The sequence below is a fragment of the Poecilia reticulata genome, chromosome 14, assembly GCF_904066995.2.
Source record: "Poecilia reticulata chromosome 14, P_reticulata-male-v2, whole genome shotgun sequence".
In the NCBI taxonomy this organism is placed as follows: domain Eukaryota; kingdom Metazoa; phylum Chordata; class Actinopteri; order Cyprinodontiformes; family Poeciliidae; genus Poecilia; species Poecilia reticulata.
The window spans coordinates 11,212,928-11,232,593 of record NC_088843.1 but is presented as its reverse complement, the minus strand read 5'-3'; the positions used below and the strand labels follow the sequence as shown (position 1 = coordinate 11,232,593).

Sequence of the window (19,666 nt, the reverse complement as noted above, 5' to 3'; positions counted from 1 at the left end):
TTTGTTGGATTTTGTCTGGTGGACATTTTGTAGGAACCTGAATTTCCATGGCATAATTTGCCAATCAACTGGTTGAAGTCCTTCAGGATAAACTGCTATTGTTTACTGGAATGCATGTAACACTGACCTGGTTTTGAATAACTAATCAGGTTTTTTTTTCCACCCTGCATCTGCATAATATCAACAAAGTAATGTAGGTCAAAATCCGATTCAAATTCACCATTTGTTATCTCACTAAGATAGAGCCTCATATTTATTTATGTTTTTATTTCCTCTTTTATCCTCTGAAATCCACTGACTCTTGTTCCCTCATCAGTGGGGATGATTATCTCCATTTTCATTCTCTCCCTGAGCTGCAGGCACATTTCTCTGCATTTTGTCAGGTAACAGATCCTCCCAGCCAAGCTTTTTATATGGGTCACAAACGAATGGATTGTGGGCATAGAAATGGGAATGTGTGATGGCTAATGGTCCTACATGAGCTGCGCATATGGATGATGAAGCAGAACAACTCTAGGAAAAACAGCTTTTGCTAATATGAGTTGTATTAAGTTGACCAAAGCAGGTTTCATACTTGAAGGTTACTGTGAGTTACATTTGTTGGCTGTGCACCAATCCCTCGAGCTCCTCGTCTTTGGTGGTCCTTCTTCATTTCTTTCCTCTTTATTAATCAGAGTAAAGTGGTAAAGCAAATATCTACACCACACTTTCCAGACTTTTATGAACCTATCACAGTTACAATGTGTCAGCTGTTTGTTTAAGAAGAAACAGTCCTCGTTCATTTAAAAGGACTGTTTGTACGTTGACAAACTGATACTGCCTCTGATTAAATGACAGAGAGACAACAATGGTGATAGCGCACAGAGTGTACAATTCTAGTCCTGTAGCCCAAATGATGTTTAGAGGCTGTGTGCTTTCTCTTTCACACCCCAATTATTAATTTTTACCTTGTGTTGGTCTATCACAAATTCTAGTAAAATACACTGAAGTTTGATGCTGTAATATAGCAAAATAGGAGAAAGGGAGGGTTTTATTCTTTTGCATAGCAGGTTAAGATCTTGTCTGTTACAATCAGATAAAGAGTTGAGTGGTTGAAACAACATCTTGGCCAGAAAGGTGTTCCTCTGTTCATCTATTTAGACCCTTCATTTAAATTAGTGTTATGCATCTGCTGCCTTTTGGTGTTTGTATCTTTTGTCTAAGTGCCCAAAATAAATAACCTGGACAGATAATCTACTATGTAAGGGTTAATCATTTAAACCTCTGCGGATGGTGTCAGTTTATCTTCTCGGCCTCTTAGGTTTGAAAAGAATCGCGCTGCACTTGCACTACTTGCTCAAAAGGTGGCAGCATACAGTCAATACGACCCAAACCTCTGAAACGACTACGATGCATCAACGTGTCTGTTAGCAAAAACTCACACAGGTAAAGTAAAGCTGCTTTTGCGATACCTCTCACCAGTAAAGCTCGTAGAGGTTTTTTTTTTAATTAATAATAATAATTAAAAAAAAGTGTTATATTAGTATTTCCACCGGATAATCTGAAGGTGAAAATCCACCGTGTGTGATCCTCCTGGATTCATCCAGGAGAGGCAACATGCGCTCGTAGCTCTCTGCAGCCAGTGAGGGTGGACATAAAGGTCTCCCCATAGGCTGCTCAGGATTACCTTTCCTAAATTACACTCTGGTATGACTTTCAGTAAAGACTCCTAGCTTTCCTACACGCTGTTGATCCTGTGATCCTGGAAGGAGGGAGTGATGTCATTGGGAGAGTGTGCCAGATTACATCACTTGAATAATTAAGTTTGATCATGGAAAAGACTTTTGTTTCTCTGTTGTTCCTCTCAAAATCCCTCTCAAGTGAAGTATTAATTAAGGTAGAGGAATGCTTTTAGTTGAGACAGTATGTATCTTTTGAGCGTTGTACAAAATGTCTTAGTACTGGTTTTGCAAGCAAGTGGCCTCACATCTACTGCCTCACAAAGAAAGGTAGGTGCTGATCACCTCCTGACAGTATGGTGAAGTGATGCTGCCTCTGCTGAGCTGGCTGTTTGTCCGACCTTGCTTTGGAGTGATCTCTAACAGTGCTGTCAGCCATGTCACTAAGAGGCTTGCGTGCAGCCGACCAGTTTAGCAAGGCCTCACCTGACTAATCTGATTACTTTAACAAGTCTTCTGTGGATGTGCAAGACAGGACAAATGAGAACAGCGCTTACCTCACATATGCCACAACCAGCCTTCATAAAGAGGTCATTGAGGGTGCATGTTTGAGCATTATTTCCCAGCAGCTTTTTCATTTTAAACAGAGTTTTTGTTGTTCCTTTTAGCTGATCAAAGAAACAACTTCCTGTTAGCGTATCACAATTAGCACACCAGATATTTTCAGCTGTTTGCTCCAGCTTCCATACTTCTTTTGCCTCATGAGCATCATTGTACAGATTCAGCACAGACAGGTTGGATGGAAGGCTATGAACAAAAATCTTTTGCCATGACTGGTTGTACTTTGGTTGCTTCTTTTCTGAACATTCATATGATTTTTGTTCTTAGACTTTCATATTCAGAAATCTTCCATAAAATGGAAAAGGACAGGAACACTCGTTTTCTGCTTCAAAGCTGCTTCCATTCGGTAATTGTCACCTTCCCTGCATATGTACTGTGGACACCGACCTAGTGTCGTGGTTCAGTTTGGGCAAATTCAACTTTTCACACATTTTTCTGAGAAATGTAATTTATAATTACTCACAGTAAACATGTGTATTCAAGTGTTTTCCTGTTCAGCATACCTGTAATTTTCAAAAGAAAATGCAGCTTGGGAAGCTGAAACACAGTCACAATGCTATTTGACATGCTATTGGCTGGTGCCAATCCAGGATCGGCACTTTGTGTTGATTGGCTGTATTCCCAAAAGCAGAGATAAGAAAGACTATATATATTAGCTTCTGCAGTAGTGCTAAAATGGCTTCCACTGTACCATACACAATGTGTATGGCACCTGTTGGTTTTTGAACAAAAAGTATTGTACTGCGAAATCAAGCAGCTTTAGAGGAGGTTTCAAGTATTCTCAGATTTGAAGGTGGTTGTGGTTCCTAAATGCTGTGAATACAGGGGATCTACTGTACAGCATGTACAATACTTCACTATTTCTTTAATCAATGTTCTTTGGAGACTGACTTACCTGTTGTTTTCTGTGTTTTCCATTGTCACCCGGTGGTGTGGTTGTTGTCGCTGCCCTTGGACATTCAGTTAAATACCATTAAATACTTTCTTTACCAAACTCCAGCCTCCACACACTTGGATATTCATTTCAAACTAATTTCAAAATTTGACCAGTTGAAACCTGGAGAAATATGTAATTTTAAGATTGAGTTGTAATTGAGGCTAGAACAGGGAAGCTTTTCTAAAAGTGTTGAGATTCTGCTATCTCCCTTGTTGCTATAGGACCAAATGAATGGGGGGGGGTCACTTTGTCGGGGCTCAAAGTTGATCTTGTTCCCTGAAAATTATTGACTGATTTTCCTTACCTCACATTGTAGTATAGCCCCATATTATCAGGCTTAGAAATTCATGCTTTTTGACTTGTATAATTTCATGCTTCACTCCTCAGTTCCAGCACCACATATCCATCTTTTAGCCTCCAGTCAATACTTATCTGAACCTCATCCTTTGCACTCTTTTGATGCGTATCTGACTTGTACCACATTCCCACAACCACAACGGCTTGTGGTGATCGTCAAACAAGATCTTCTATGGCTTGTATGGCTTGTATTCGCTTTGTACTTGTCACTATTACACAAGATCAGCTTTGTGGAGTATGTGATGTCTTGGTAGATTCATAGTTCTGCCATATTCTTTCCATTTTAAAGGTGATGAATGGAATAGCACTCTGTGAGATCTTCAAAGATTGGAATAGTTCTTTTTAGTCTCTTTTAATATTTTATCCCCAACCTTTCTGGCGTGTCTCCATATCTTCAGTGTCAGATCAGAATAAGGGATAAAATGTTCCACGAACTTAACTTTCATGTTGTGTTGTAAACCTCTAGATTTTGTCATTTGTCCTTGATTTTAAACAGGCCTGAACTGCAAGTCACTAAAAGTTTCTGTTTTTTCACGCAGACATGTGAAGGTACTGACTTGTTTAAACAGGTTTTAAGTTTCCAGTTATCTAGAAGTCATATATAAGTGCACTCTATGCAACAGTTGCTTGGATAAATCAGCACGTGAGAAACAGTGAGTGTGCTTGTACTTTCACCTTCTTCTCCTGGTGATCTTCCCTGCCACTACGCTTCCCCCACACACATGCTTCCCACACTAGCATGGATTAAAAGCTAAAGAAGGTTCAGAAGTCAAAGCTTGTCAGCCCTTCCCACTTTTTTCCTTGCCTTTACTTATTCCCTCTCTCAAGCCCTCAGCCCATCAAGCTAATCTATTTTTACCAGTCCAAACTCTGGAAGCGGGTTGCACCTCTTTTCATGTACCTGTGGTTTGGGGTGGGTCCCAGTCCAAAACAGGGACAGCAACAACTAAACCAAGAAGACCAACACCCTGGAATTTGGAAGTTTTTTTTGTATTAAACCTGCTTCTAATAACTTGGATAAAAAATGATATAAACTTCCAGGTGGTTCTTTTTTTTCTATTTTTGTTTTGTACCTCACCTGAGTTTAGGATTTATGTTTCACAATGCAAGACAAAAGATAATCTCATCCTGAGTACGCTTAATTCACCTGGATTTTGGATGGTGCTATTTAACGACAGACTCAAACCCTGACATGGCTCCTGTGTTGAAAACTACTCCAGGTAAGATCTCCATTAATTTGACATGTGCTATGTACAGGTGAACAATTCTTTATTTTCCGTAGCATTGCTTAGGCCTGTCGGTGCTCGCTACACACTTTAAATAAGTTTAATTTGAAAGCTTTTGATATTCAACAGCACCTTGTTACAGAGTTGTTAGTATAAATAACTTTAAAAATGTCTTTGTTAATTACATATTTTGGGAAAAAGGTTTTAAATTCTGAGTTTGTAGATGTAAATTACACACTTCATCAGCAACAGACATGGTTCAGGAGACAGGTATGATTCAGCAATTTCTGTTTAGCTATAGAGTTGAAAAGTGATTTCATTTAATATAGTTTAAGTCCAGTTCAAATTCCATCACACTATTTTCAGAAAAGGAATCCTTAATTTTTACCAGATTACATATAGGTATGACTGGGTAAGATGGCACAAAAACCTTGAAAAGACCAAATCGCAGGCAAAGGAGATAGCATAGCAAATAGCAGGTTAGAGAACAGGATCCAGATTTAGCTGATGGTTACCTGGAATTAGCTCTGGCAAAGCTAATGAGCTTCTTACACACATGCTAGTAATTCTCCAAGGGGCAACACAGGCAGCGCGTCCTCAGCAGTGAGGCCATATCGATGCTGATAGGATTCATAATGACATCGTGTCAAAGGATTTTCAAGGCTCATCTCTGATTTATAAAGATTAAATCAAAACAAGTCTTCAGTTCCAACAGAATTATGAAATGTTGTGTCTTATGTCTCCTTCTAATATATTTTCGTTCTTGTCTCCTGGAGGCAGTGATGTCTTGGAGTCTTCTTGCCGCCTGTCCACCTTTGGACTAGAGGCCTGCAGAGTGCCAAGGGAAGCAATCCCAGAACCAAAGAAAATCTCACCTACCATTGTAAACTCTCAGTTCACCTTCTGTGTCTGAGGCGTCATTGAAGCTGGATGTGAAAATGACAAATCAGAGAGACCCTCGATGTCTGCACAACCTTGCCTACCACCCTCGATGGAGGCACCACTCAGTTAAAGTGATAAGAAAGAGGCATATATGGACGGTGATTACAAATAGTTTTGCTGGCTGTAGAAAGTTACAGCTATCATCAGCACCATTATCACTGTCATCAAAATCCTTGTCATCAACACCACAGTTGCCATCATCCCCAGTGCAGCAAACCAGAAGATCAAGGGGGAACTGGTTTTATCTCCTATTACTCATGATCTCATTATTTCCTTGTCAAGCATGGGCAACCACTTTCAAGGTGGCCCTGGTTGGACCTTGGACATGTGACATCTTATACTCTAAGGCTCTCCCTGACTTGGCAGCCCGCCTTGCCACCAGCCGTATAAACAAGGACCCCTACCTTAACAAAGGCTACTGGTATGACTACACTTTGATTAATGAGGACTGCAAGTCAACTCGTGCCCTTGTTCGCTTTGCTGATCTAGAAGGTTACGGTGCTGCTTTCTTGGGTCCTGCTAACCCAGGCTACTGCTCCTCTGCTGCTTTGTATGCAAAAGAGTGGGATGTTGGGATTCTGTCTTGGGGTTGTCTCAAACCCAACATGAACACAGGAGACACGTACCCTACCTTCCTAAGACCACTACCATTGTCCGCCCATGTAATTTTTACAGTGCTAAGGTATTTTCGATGGGCTCATGTGGCCATCATATCAGAAGAAACTGATATTTGGGAAGCGACAGGACAGGAGTTAGCCACTTCACTCAGGGCTCTTGGCCTGCCTGTCAACCCTGTAATCACAATGGAGAGCGATAAGGACGGGCCTCGGAGAGCTCTGACAAGACTGAGAGAAGCAGATCGAGTTAGAGGTAAGATGCACTTTACTCAGAAGTCAAGAACTTAAGCCCATGCAAACTGTGCAAACTTGCTTTGTTAATCTTTTTGCAGTGATCATCATGTGCATGCCCTCTGTCCTGATTGGTGGCCAAGCCCAGTACCAGCTCCTGACAACAGCCTTAGCTATGCGAATGATAGACCGTGGCTATGTTTTTATTACCTATGACACACTTCTGTATTCCCTACCATACAAAGACGCAAACTACTACATGCTAGGAAATGATACCAAGCTCCGAAAAGCCTATGATGGAGTTCTCACCATCACCATGGAGTCTGGGGAACGCAATTTCTATGAGGCCTTCAGAGAGGCTCAAAACACCTATGAAGTACGCAGCAGTACTCCACCAGAACAGGTAAGACTTGTTGAGGAATCTAATTATTGAAAGTGAAAAACCAAAGTTAACGCATTCTTCCTAAAATGTATTGTCTGACTGCCCTTTGTTAGGTTTCTCCATTCTTTGGCACCATTTACAACATGATGTATTATACTGCTATGGCTGCTGAGCAAGCCCGCACAAGTGGAGGCCATTGGGTATCAGGTGCCGTCCTGGGAGAGAGTGAGGGAGGCTTTGAATTTGAAGGATTCAATCAGCAGCTACAGGCAGGAAGAAATGGTGAAGGGATGCAGGCTGGCTATGTAGTGCTGGACTACAGCGGCATGGGCACCTCGCTCTACTCCACACATTTTCTTCATGGTAGCCACACAGAGGGCAAGACAGGAGGCTTGAAATATCTTGGTCGCTCAATTCACTTTGCAGGCAGCACTCCCTACACAGATTCAAGTTGCTGGTTTAGCTCGTACTTTGCTTGCACTGGAGGTCAGTGTGTTAGCATACTAGCATCCATACACTGATGTAATGAATGTGGTAATTTACACAAACGTTTGTTCTTTTTCTTCTTTCCAAAGGGATGGATATAATCACATTCTTTTTTCTATTCCTGTTGTTCATTTCTTTGGTGGGAAGCTTAGTAAACGTCTTTCTTCACTTGAAGTAGGTATAGCAGAGTAGGAAAATTACATCTCAGCTTGCTCAGATTTTGTGTGATCTCAATTATACATGATGTTTTTGTGCAAAGGAAACAAGGCAAAGTTGGATTCAGCTTTGGGAGTAATGGAAACGGTGGCTCATCGAAGGTGATCCTGACTCTTGATGATCTGGTTTTTATCAACACTCAAATCAGCAAACGGGTCAGTCTCACTGAATCAAAACTGACACCTCTTTGCATTTCCAAATGATTTGCTCTGCAATTACCTTTTTATCCTCTCTGTGAGCAGAAGCTAAATGATGAGAGTATCATGAAAAGCCAAGGCGACATGAAGACACCTCACCACTCTGTGTCTGGCCGTAGCTACCTAGCCTCCACTCCAGACAGTTCAAACGTTGCTGTGTATGAGGTAAGAAAATCACACCACGCCAGATGCAATGGATATGTTTCCCACTTTTAGTTCTGTCTGGATCCTCTGATATGTAAAAAATAATGTTTACTTTATCTCACAGGGTGACTGGGTTTGGTTGAAGAAATGTCCCTCAGGAACAGTTTCTAGTGTGAATGGCAGCACAGAGGTAGTCTTTGTGAAAGTAAGTGAGTTCTTGAAGTTTTGTCTTGACACATTCTGGGCAGAACCTTTTTCTATAATGTGGTGTCAGAGAAATATGAAGGTGGTGTGCTTCAGTAGAAGAGATATATGAGGACTTCCAAGGTGTCCAAGAAAATGTCCTGGCCAGAAAGAACTTTGTTCTTGTTCTTTCAGCCTCTGGCAGAATAAAGTTTTCTGTTTTTGCCAGGTAGGCGCATTGGCCTTGAAGATGTATGTGTGAGAAAGATTTAATGAGATATGAAGCAGAAGTTAAAATGAGAAATTTTTGACTTTTTCATATAAACTCCTAAATTATGGCAACTTTTTAGTTTTTTTTCCGTTTGGATGTTTAGATTTTAGAGTAATGATGATATACAAGGTTAAATTGCATGTTTAAATGGAAGATGCCATGATATTTGATTTCTTTATACATAAAAACATGGCAAACTGAAAAAGTTTTATTTGTATTCACATTTCAAAATGGCTGAACTTGGGAATCCTTGTGTTCATTGTGGTGTAAACTCCATCTTTGATAAACCAAATAATTTAACAACAATACTAAATACTTTTTGGTTACAAAGGAGCAGAGCACAGTGGTTTTGTGAAACATTGAAAAAGTGTTGCTTTTTTTGCCCTTTCAGCTAAGGGAGATGAGGCATGAGAACCTAAATCTTTTCCTGGGACTGTTCTTTGACTCTGGGATCTTTGGCATTGTTACTGAGCACTGCAGCAGGGGAAGTCTGGAGGATTTGCTGGGCAACGAAGAAGTGCGTCTTGACTGGATGTTCAAGTCTTCCTTGTTAATGGATCTGATCAGGGTAAGAAAAACTTCTGTTTTATTTTACGCATGATCAGGTTGTGTCATTACATGTAATTTTTTTTTTTAACTTCCATCAGGGAATGAAGTACCTTCATCATCGCAACATCATTCATGGGCGGCTCAAATCCCGTAACTGTGTGGTGGATGGGCGCTTTGTGCTGAAAGTGACAGATTATGGGTTTAATGAAATTTTGATTGCACAAAGCATAGACACCGATGACGAAAAACCTGAGGGTGAGAACACCTGCAAGTTTGTAATAACATTTTTTTCTTTATTTACTTATGCATGACAATTTGCTTATCTATGGTTGTGCGTTTTTGTCCAATAAAAAGACTTGCTCTGGTCGGCTCCGGAGCTGCTGCGAGACCCAAGTCTAAGGAGGAAAGGGACTTTCTTTGGTGACGTTTACAGTTTCTCCATCATTGTGCAGGAGATTGTCTCTCGCTCTTCGCCTTTCTGCATGCTGGATATGCCTCCCAAGGGTGAGTAACGTCAGGCAAGATGGTGGTAGATTCTAAGTAATTTTATATATCTAAGGTCTTTCTAAAAATCCTCCTCGCATGAGGCAAGGACTCTTAAACAAAACTTTTCCCTTTAATTCCTTCTGTGTTGTGTGTGTCTAATATTTTGCTTGTTTTTTTGTGTTGACAGAGATTATCAACAAGGTTAAAGACCCTCCACCTCTGTGTCGCCCCATTATATCAGTGGAGGAGGCCCCTGTAGAAGTAATTCAGTTAATGAAACAAGCCTGGAGTGAAGATCCAGAGAAGAGACCATCCTTTGAGGATATTTTCAAGCAGGTAAAAATCTGGAAATATGTTCATTTGGGATTCTATAATGAACTGAAACTTACTGGGAACCAACCTTCTCATGACAGTTCAAGCACAAAGGAAAGAAGACTAACATTATAGACTCTATGTTGCGGATGTTGGAGCAATACTCCTCCAACTTGGAGGATCTCATCAGAGAGAGGACAGAGGAGCTTGAGCTGGAGAGACAGAAAACAGATCAACTGGTGGCTCAGATGTTGCCCAAGTAAGTATTTGTCATATGAAAACATTATAAAGACATGATGCTATACTCAAAACTGCAGCTGACAACTAACAATAGCTTAAAACAGATGCAAAGGAGGTAACATTTTCACTACCAAGTGACAAAAATTAAATGATGCTGCTTAGTCATAGTGATAGAAAGTCAAATGCTGCATCATTAAAGTGACTGATGGCAATGCAGTTTGTTTTTTTTATTGTGCCAAGCTTATTGCCACCTTAGGTTTGCGCAATTTTTGCGCAAAAATGCGCAAACTTCCTGACAGGCAAGGCTCTCTTTGTCCTGAAGCAACAGAAGACCCATTTGTGTTTCATGTCATTGAACATAATTTCTATTCTGATAATACGGAAGCGTAAAATAAAAATAAAAAAAACAGTCCACATCAGTGTTATAAATGTATACCTGATATAAATAATTATGCTCCAAAAATGTCTGAATTATTTTGCTGACTGAGGGTTGTGTTAATTCATTTGACTCAAATTAACAGGCTTGGGTTATGGGTTTGACTCTGCAAAAGTAACTACTTTCTAAACATAAATGCCAACTAAAATGTAGCATTAGAATAATCCATAACCCAGATTACTAAACAAGTAATATTTTGTTCACTCTGATCCCTCTTCATGGAACTCGTTATAAGAAACTTTTAGATCAACTGAACCCATTTTCTTTAATACTTTTAAATTTAAACTAAAAATCCTTGAAGCCGATTCTATGACCCTGTTTTTTATAGCTTAACTTTTAACTGTGTATTTTTCTGTGTTGTATTTGTTGCTTCCTGTTGGCTAGGACTTCCTTGAAAAAGAGATTTTTAATCTCAATGGGCATTTTATCGTAGTAAAATAAAGGCTAAATAATAATAACAAAAATTGGGTCAAAATTAATTTTATTTTTATTTTAAATAGAATGAATCAATGTAAAGATGACAGCCTTGTCATGTCTGAAAAGACTTGACAGATATCTGAATTTGGAAACCAATAGGTTCAAAAGTTTAAATAAAATTTCAACTAAATTTTAAAACTGCTACAAAATGACAAAGATAATTAACACAAATAAATGTTATTTGTCTACGAGTTGAATTTATGGCAAATTGTTTTGTTAAAGTGTGGATGCTGAAAATGGCTAGCACTATCTTGCGCTAACTACTTAGCAGCTAAAATGCTAATATCTTAATGCGAATAAACTCATTCTTTAGTGTGAAGAAACATCATTAATGTGTTCAGTGAAGTCTGATTAGATTGCAGTACAGCTAAATTTAGTGGTCATTGATGAATGGTGAAGCTAATTAGTCACATTTTGTTGAAGTTTTGAAAACACGCAAATTGTTACTTTAGAACCGAGTTGTGTGTCAGCACTACAAGCTCGCCTTTCAGTCTTCATGTTCGTCTTCCAGGACTGTGGCCCAGGCGCTGAAGCTCGGCAAGCCTGTGGAGCCGGAACATTTCAGTGTAGTCACGCTGTACTTCAGTGACATCGTGGGTTTTACAACCATCTCCGCGCTCAGTGAGCCCATCGAGGTGGTCGACCTGCTCAACGATCTCTACACGCTTTTTGATGCCATCATCCCACAGCACGACGTCTACAAGGTTAGCATTCATGGGCCGTTTGCAGCATTTTAATACGACTTTATTCTGAATTTAGCTTCTTTTTTTAAAAAGTAGTATTGTTTGCATGTCAGAGGAACTACTTTTTTATGTTTTTGAAGGTAACAAACATTTTGCATTGTGTGACGTATGGAATCAAATGATAACCCTTACATGTTAAAGAGATTTTGTGCATTATATTATCTGTTTAATTATTATACAGTGTTATATATGAGTGGATCATCACTTTTTTGCTTGTGACCTCAATCACACAAATGGCTTCCCTGTGTAAATCACTCAAACATTGATCTGAGGCTAATTCAACACAACCATGAAGTTAAAGTTTTTTTAATTTATTGTTAAAAACTGATGTAGTCTGGAAGGGAAAATAGTAAAATATGTTGGTGGCCATTATTTCCATTTAATGTCTGAATATTATTTCAACCATTCCCACGCAGTGTTTTATGATACAAAGTGTTGAAAAACCTTCTGTAATGCCATTACATAGTGTAAAACCTAGGAATATAGACGTTATCTGTAGTAAGGAAAGGAAACTCATCTTGTTTGAGCTAAAACAAGAAATTAAAAATAGCCTTTGTCATTTTGAAACTGATTACACAGTTTCTGTTGGTATTTTTCATTTAAATGTGGACAGTACCCAGCAACAAATACTGAGTTACTGCCATTAATATTCCCTTTAAAGGAATAAAATACTTCATAATACGTTATTTTTACTGCAGGACAAGGCAGGGGGAGTAGCATCTGACTGTTGGCTTATTAGCTGATTTCTATTTTTTCACTGATGTTAGTTGTTTGCTGATGATGCTATGCACTGTTTGTACTCTCCAGATCTTTGGAGTGATATTTGATGTTATTTTGGCACGCTGTATGGCCCCTCACTTTTAAAACTTTGAGGTTTAATATCTTTCTTACTTTTTTTAAATAATTGCCCTTTGGGACTTGAATAAAGCTGGACATGAATTAGCTCTTTAATCAGATATATTTATATTTACTATTTCAAGACAAATGTTCCATATTTGATACATATTAGTATTGGGTTGAAGTTCTCCTCACTTTTTATGTTTCCTAATTGTCTGTAAATGAAGGTGGAGACAAAAATCCCTCTCTTGTGTTTGTTCACCTCTTCGTTTTTGTGCTGCTCAGGTGGAAACCATTGGCGATGCGTACATGGTGGCCTCTGGAGTTCCCACCAGGAACGGCAATCGTCACGCAGCTGAGATGGCCAACATGTCCCTTGATATTTTGAACCTGATTGGGAGCTTCAAGGCTAGACACATGCCTGACCTGAAACTCCGGATCCGTGTTGGCCTGCACTCCGGTGAGCATCATGCTACTACTTTCTGTTCAGTGATAAAGTCCCAACATTAGAACTGTACGTCTAGAAATAGCATCTGGACAATTCCTTAAAACAAATGACTGCTTTTTGTGTTCAGCGAGCTCTCATGACTTCACGGTTTGTTATAACAGCATATAAAAGCAATGGATCAGTGTTTTCCAAAGCTCTTCTTCACTTATCTACCACGCCTGGCTGTTGCACATTTTTATATAGATTAATTTCTCAGATTGGTATATCACCTGAGAATAAAAATACCCTTAATTGAAAGATATACCTCTTCTTTGTGTCTCCACTTACAGCAATAGCAAATATTTCCCTTCTTTTATTGCATCTACTAAAACTACCAAAAGCAAAACAATACAATTATATATAAAAAAGGATCATCCTATCAAAGTTTAGCTTTACTTCAGATTTTGTAACACCAGGGAACCATAGGGAAACAAGTGAAGAAACTGATCCAAAACATGTTTCAAAAGTAAAAAAAAAATAAAATGAAACGCAACAAAATGGCAGGTCATTCAGAGAAAACTTTAAATAAAAGTAAATGATCTCAGTATCACTGAGCCAAAGTGTAGCGAGGATCGCTCGGAACTGAACCAAAGCTTTGGAAAGTCATTCGGAAATTCCACGGATTCAAAAAAGCTTCCCTAAAAAAGTTAAATCATCGGAGACGCATTTGAATTTTTATCTTTAATATTATCTGTCTTATATACTGTATTTCAAATTATTTTGTGTGTTACATTAAAAAAAAAGTAATTAATGCGAAGCTCTCAAAACTCTTGAAAAGTACAGTAAGCCAAGAGTTATACTTGTCGGTGCTGTGCAATATTGGATAAAACAAACCTAAACTCCACTTCAGAGTGAATAAGAGTTAAAGAAGAATCAGAGTCCCCAAGCTGCTAAGTCAAGGAGATATTTTTACCTCTTTTATCCTCGTCTGAAACGTGTTCCTGGAACAGTGAAACACTATCCACTTAGAGTGCTGTCATCCTATTAAGACACCGCACACGCTGGACTTCTGACATGGCCCAATGCATTTCTGTTCTCTCCCGGTTAGAACGCCACCTGCATTTATGAAAAACGTACGTTTACAAACATCTATAGTAACGTATATGCGTCACTCCGCATTCGACAATCGCAGGTCCAGTCGTAGCAGGAGTGGTCGGCCTGACGATGCCTCGGTACTGTCTCTTCGGAGACACGGTCAACACCACATCTCGAATGGAGTCCACCAGTTTGCGTAAGTATCTTTAATAGAAGACGCCTGCATTAATTTTCTGCGTTTTCTTTTTTTAATGATCGTTCTGGGCCGGAGGACAGGTGTGTGGCAGTCCGAGTACACGTTGCCTCAGGCTAAACAGGGCTTTAAGTGAGCGGTACTCGCTAATCCTTTAACACTATCAACAGAATTAAAGGGCATGTTGAAGTTTCAGGATAAATGCCAATAATTATCACATTTATATCAATCATACTCTGTGTACATTCAAATGTAGGCATAAAGCTGAGGATTTGCTATGAAAGATCTTGTGTGGCTTTTTAATACATGACATTTTTAAGACTTTCCCTAGAAGCTACAGTTTGTCAGATGTAGTTTTTTTTTTGTAATTTAACCAGTTGTTTTCTTTTGCTAATTTAAACCATATGGTGGATATTCAGGGATGAACAGATGTGTAGTCAGAAACTGCCCAGTAATGATCTACTGCCACCAAGTGGAGGAAAAACAAACAACAACCAGTCTAACCTTACATCACCGTCATCAGCTTCAGCTTCCCAACTGTGTCCCAAACTGTGTCCCAAAGTACCGGCAATTTGAGTAGCATCTTTAAAGACAGATCATCCTGACACAAAAGAGTTTCCATGTGGATCTGTCATAAAGCGATTTCCCTGCTCTGAAACTACGTTTCTTCTGCATGCATAGCTTACAGAATCCATGTGAACCAAACAACAGTTGATCTCCTGAACAGCTTGAATATGGGATACAAGATTCAGGTCAGAGGTCTGACAGAGTTAAAGGTATGTACCACTGAAAGATTGACTTTTTAATAACGTGAGAAAAACTTCCTTTAGAAGTTAACGCAAACTGTGATCTGATTTTAGGGAAAAGGTATTGAGACCACCTACTGGCTGGTGGGGAAGGAAGGTTTTAACAAGCCTCTGCCAGTTCCTATCGAGACCAAAGAGTAAGAAAACATTTTTACCTAAACTTTGTTTGTCTCAGGTAAACTGTGAACTCTTCCGTCCAGAGGCATAGAAAATTTTGCGGCCCCTTCAAGGATCTGGAAGGGCTTAAGATAATTTGAATTGAGTTTCAACCTCAATATGCAAAAATACATTCTATAAATAAACATTAAAGAGAATATATTAGATTTATTTTTGAAAGGCTAACCATATTTATTTGCATAATACACTTAAGTAACAGAAACGTTAATTGTAAATCTGGGAGTTTCTGAACAAACCAGGTTTGCTTTCACACTTGTGAACACATTTCATATATATATATATATATATATATATATATATATTTTTTTTTTTTTTTTTTTTTTTTCTTTTTTTTTTTTTTTTAATCAACTATCTTATCCTGCTAGTTTAAAACTCAATAAATTGTTAAAATGAGTGTAACCTAATATCATCATGAAGGAAAACCTTCTGATTAGGAAATAAATCTGTCAGGCACCAGAACCAAGAAAAGAACCCAACTGGAATCAAACACAATCTGATCACCTTCTTTTAAGACCTAGTCTCTTAATTGTTTTTACGCTAATTTTGTTTTGCCTTTGTACACCTGCAACAGAGACATGAAAGCCATCTTAGCGATGTCATTTGTCCTTTCCATCCATTTTTTTCTTATAAATTTGGGTATTTAGAAGTTTAAATTGTGCACAGAAAGACTTCTGTTTCAATTTCGGAGACATAAACTGATATAATCCGTCATAAAATCGTGTCTTTCAGCAGCTAATGAATCTGCAATTATTTATTCTGAGTTTCTTTCAGAATTCTTCCTGGTAGTGGTTTGTTTGTTTGTTTTCTGTTTTGTTTCTTCATTTGATCCCTAATTAATAAAATCACTTAATTCCAACTCAAGTATTACATTTCAAATCTTAAAATAAATATATTTGGAATAATTTCTGTCAAATATGTAATAAAATGAATTGCTGACCAAGATTATTTCATTAATGTGACTTAAAGGAATTTTAAAACAAATACAATTAAATAGCCTTACAGTTGCTACCTTTAATGGTTTGTCTCATTAAGACTTTTATGTCTTGTAAAGTATCTGTGAGTTTTATTGTGAACAAACAACATAAACCCTTTTTCAGAAGTGGTTTATTTTCTCTAGTAATGCTGAACCTTCTTTAGTAGGCTATAGTTTTTAATAATACTTACACTTATATTTTGAGTAGTTTCTTTAAGTGTTGTTTTGAAAAGACAGTGTGATCCATTAGTGGAAACTGCTTTTGCTTTAGTCTAAACAAGGAATTGAGGCTTTTATTTTGAAGAGTATAAATCCTAATTTCTAACTCTTCTGACCACCAGTGTAGGTTTTCATTCCTTATTATAATAATAAGCATTATTATTATTATTATTATTATTATTATTATTATTATTATTATTATTATTATTATAAAGTGAGAATCAGTTTAATTAGTTTTCTCACTTGTTCAGTGTAGAACAAACTGTGTTAAACGGAGAGTTGAAAAATGTTCACTCCTGCTGTGAATATGCTGTTTAGTCCTGTATTCTCCTCACAGACGCATAAAACCTGCTTTTCCTCTTACAGCGGTGTCAATCATGGAATCGGGCTGGAAGAGATCCCTCCAGACAGAAGACAAAAATTCCTGGATCGACAGAAGAAGGCGAATTAGGCCGGGATCAGGGGCTGATGCTCAAGATCTGGGGAAGAAAAAAAGAAAAGAAAAAAATCATGCTTCTTCCGCGCCAAAGACGTGCACGTAACGGGAAGCAGCAAACCCAGGAAACGGAAGCGGATCTGAAACCAGTGATTTTCACATTGTGCGTTTTTCGCATTTGTAGTGTGATCACAGCACTTCAATGAAGAATCCGGACTTCTCTGTGGCAAAAAGGAGGCAAGCAGAAAAGGATCTTCAATTGATTTCACATCAGTTGTTTTTGAACCAAAAATGCATAAAATGCAGGGAGGTGTTTCGAGCACGTAGCAGGTCTAAGATGTCAGACAACCACCCAGAAACAAGAGATATCTAGCACTTCGTACCATGTGTTTGGTTGCTGTGCTTGTTTTACTGTACGTATTCCTAATTTTGTGCATTATAAAGATATTGATCAGATTTTGTCAGCGGCCCGAAAGCTCAGTTCTCCCAACTGCACTTCAGAAGTGCTGATTTACTTATGAGATTCATCAGAATTTACTCATCAGCGCCTGGATCAGTCCGGGAAGATGAGGGAAACTCTGATCTTCCTTTTGTGGCACCATCGTTTTCCACGCAGCACAAATCGCAAAGTGGAGTAGACTGTTCATGTAACATTTCATTTAGAAATGATCTAACATTATCCAAAAGAAGTAAACTAAATTCCCCTGGTGTAAAGTATCTGCAAAGACAGAACAGAAAACGCTTCAGGGACCCTCTCACCATCCAGCACCTGTAACAAAAACTGCCAAAATGCTCCAGCCCATTGCTTCTGTGGTTTAAAGTCTTTTAAAATAACATGCCAGAGAAAGTGCTGGAGTCTAGCGCCCCCCACCTGTTGACTGAAAAATGGCTACTTTAGCTTGCACTTAAATACCACATATAACTTTTATTTTGGCAAGCAGTTAAATCAAATAGATGTTTTTGGCCATTTTATGTTAAATTCTCATGTTAGTTACCCTGATACTCTAACACTGTGTTTTCATTCAGGGGTTATCATTTAGTGAGAACTTACTGAATGATCTCAGCCATGTTGAGAACATGCGTTTTAAGCGCTCTTTCCAAAGCGACTCCCAGTGTAGTTTTTGATGGTGTGCATACTGCTGCAAGCGCTGTATCCCATATGTGGCCGCTTGGTTTCATCAACGCCGCCACGCTATAGGCAGTCTGATACAGCAGCATGCTTCATGCATGGCTGATTGCTGTCCTTTATTTAATACAGCATGTTTCTTCCACAATGATGCACAGATCTTTAGAGTCAATTGGCTGAAATGATCGTTTCCCATGCTGTGCTTCGGCGGGCTAAACTCGAAGGATCTCCGTCGCTCGGAGGGAAATGTCTGAGTGTCTTTTCTTCAACCTAGAACTTCTGCTTGGACTCCTTGAGGTTTTTATTTGGCTTAATTTGTATATAATGTAAATGTGTACATAGCTTGTGTCCTGCACAGTTAGGGTGTTTTTTTTTTGTTTTATTTTTTTCTGCTTGGATTTCCTAATTACTTGACTGAACTGGAGATGTAAGCAAATCACACCAGTTCAGTCACAGTCTGCCACGAATCTTATACTGATGTATCAGCAGGCAGGCGATGTCAAATTATGAACTTCCTCTTAAAAACAGGCTGCAGACTTTTTTTGGCAGCTGGCTGATTATCACTTTTAACCTCGCTGCAGTAGTTTAGTGCTTAGAGACATAAAAAAAACAAAAAAAAAACCTGGACGCCTGATGACTTAATTATCAGGCTGCATTTGATGTATTACACATCATTAACTGTTTAGCAGTTCTGACTCTTTCAAGCACGATTAAACCCATGACAAAGAGAAAATCCTGAATCAAGACGAGCAACATGGGAGGAGTGGTCTTTTCTTTCATTGATGGGTATCCGAACAACAACATGATTAATCCTATTTTAAAGGCAATACCTGTTCTTTTTTTTTTTCCTTTTTTTTTTTTTTTTTAGATTTATAACCAATTTGCCAAACAGGTAGGTCACATCAAAACTGAATGGACTGGTTTGTTCATTTTGAAAGTGATCTCAGTGTGTCTCTGTAAATAAATTATGGTTTTAGTGAAGATTGTGTCCTCGTATGCCTGACTCGCTGCCCAACATCAGTTCTGCAGAGGCTCGTCTCCCAAGTGGTGGCCTGACAGTCGCCTGAATCAATAAAGGCGCTCAGTGACGCCGGTGCATCAGTGTTAAAAAGAACTGCATTTAAACACATCACAAATAATATATTTCCTGGGGAGCCCAATCTTTCAAGACAGTCGTGGGTAATTATTAGTTGTTGTTTTGCCTCTATGAGCCTCAGTGATTTTGCTTTACGGTGGAAAATACTCTTAAAGACATACGAATCGGTCTTAACCAACACAATATCTTCAAGAGCCTGTGCGAGATCATTTTAAGAGGTTATCCTCTGAGATATGCTATATTTCACACTCCAACCATCTTAAATGTTGTTTGCACAGTTTGCTTTTCGTGGCGTCTTTTTGCTGAATGGAGTTCCAGTACCTGACCAGAGATCCGTATTTACATACGTGGATCTTCTACTTGTGTTTGGCACTTAATACTTGCATATAAATTATTCAAACCTTGAAGGACTCAAAAGATGAGCCAATGCTCTGACCTCACAGTTATCCAAGCAACAAGCCAAGTTTAATCTGGACGAGTTCCAAGCTGTGTATCATTAAAAAACTTAATTTGTTGTTGTTTTGTTTGTTTAACCTTTTTAAAATCACCCCCAGAAATGTAATTGCTTGT

At 38.6% G+C, this 19,666-nt stretch overlaps 1 protein-coding gene across 2 annotated transcripts; it reads left to right on the top strand.

Moving 5' to 3' along the window:
- Positions 1-227: 227 nt before the first annotated feature.
- On the top strand, positions 228-18,981 carry gucy2d (guanylate cyclase 2D, retinal). Of its 2 annotated transcripts, none has more exons than XM_008427654.3 (19): positions 228-4,793; positions 5,580-6,611; positions 6,691-6,992; positions 7,085-7,457; positions 7,547-7,631; positions 7,717-7,828; positions 7,916-8,035; positions 8,139-8,219; positions 8,860-9,036; positions 9,116-9,272; positions 9,372-9,521; positions 9,691-9,839; positions 9,917-10,074; positions 11,480-11,672; positions 12,834-13,008; positions 14,168-14,266; positions 14,945-15,039; positions 15,124-15,206; positions 16,805-18,981. In XM_008427654.3, the coding sequence occupies exons 2-19, from the start codon at positions 5,738-5,740 to the stop codon at positions 16,887-16,889; spliced, it is 3,468 nt and encodes a 1,155-aa protein (XP_008425876.1). In that variant the 5' UTR covers positions 228-4,793; positions 5,580-5,737; the 3' UTR covers positions 16,890-18,981. The 2 variants fall into 2 exon arrangements, with proteins under 2 accessions (XP_008425876.1, XP_008425877.1); XM_008427655.3 differs by having other exon boundaries at positions 5,576-6,611.
- The last annotated feature ends 685 nt before the right edge of the window (positions 18,982-19,666 follow it).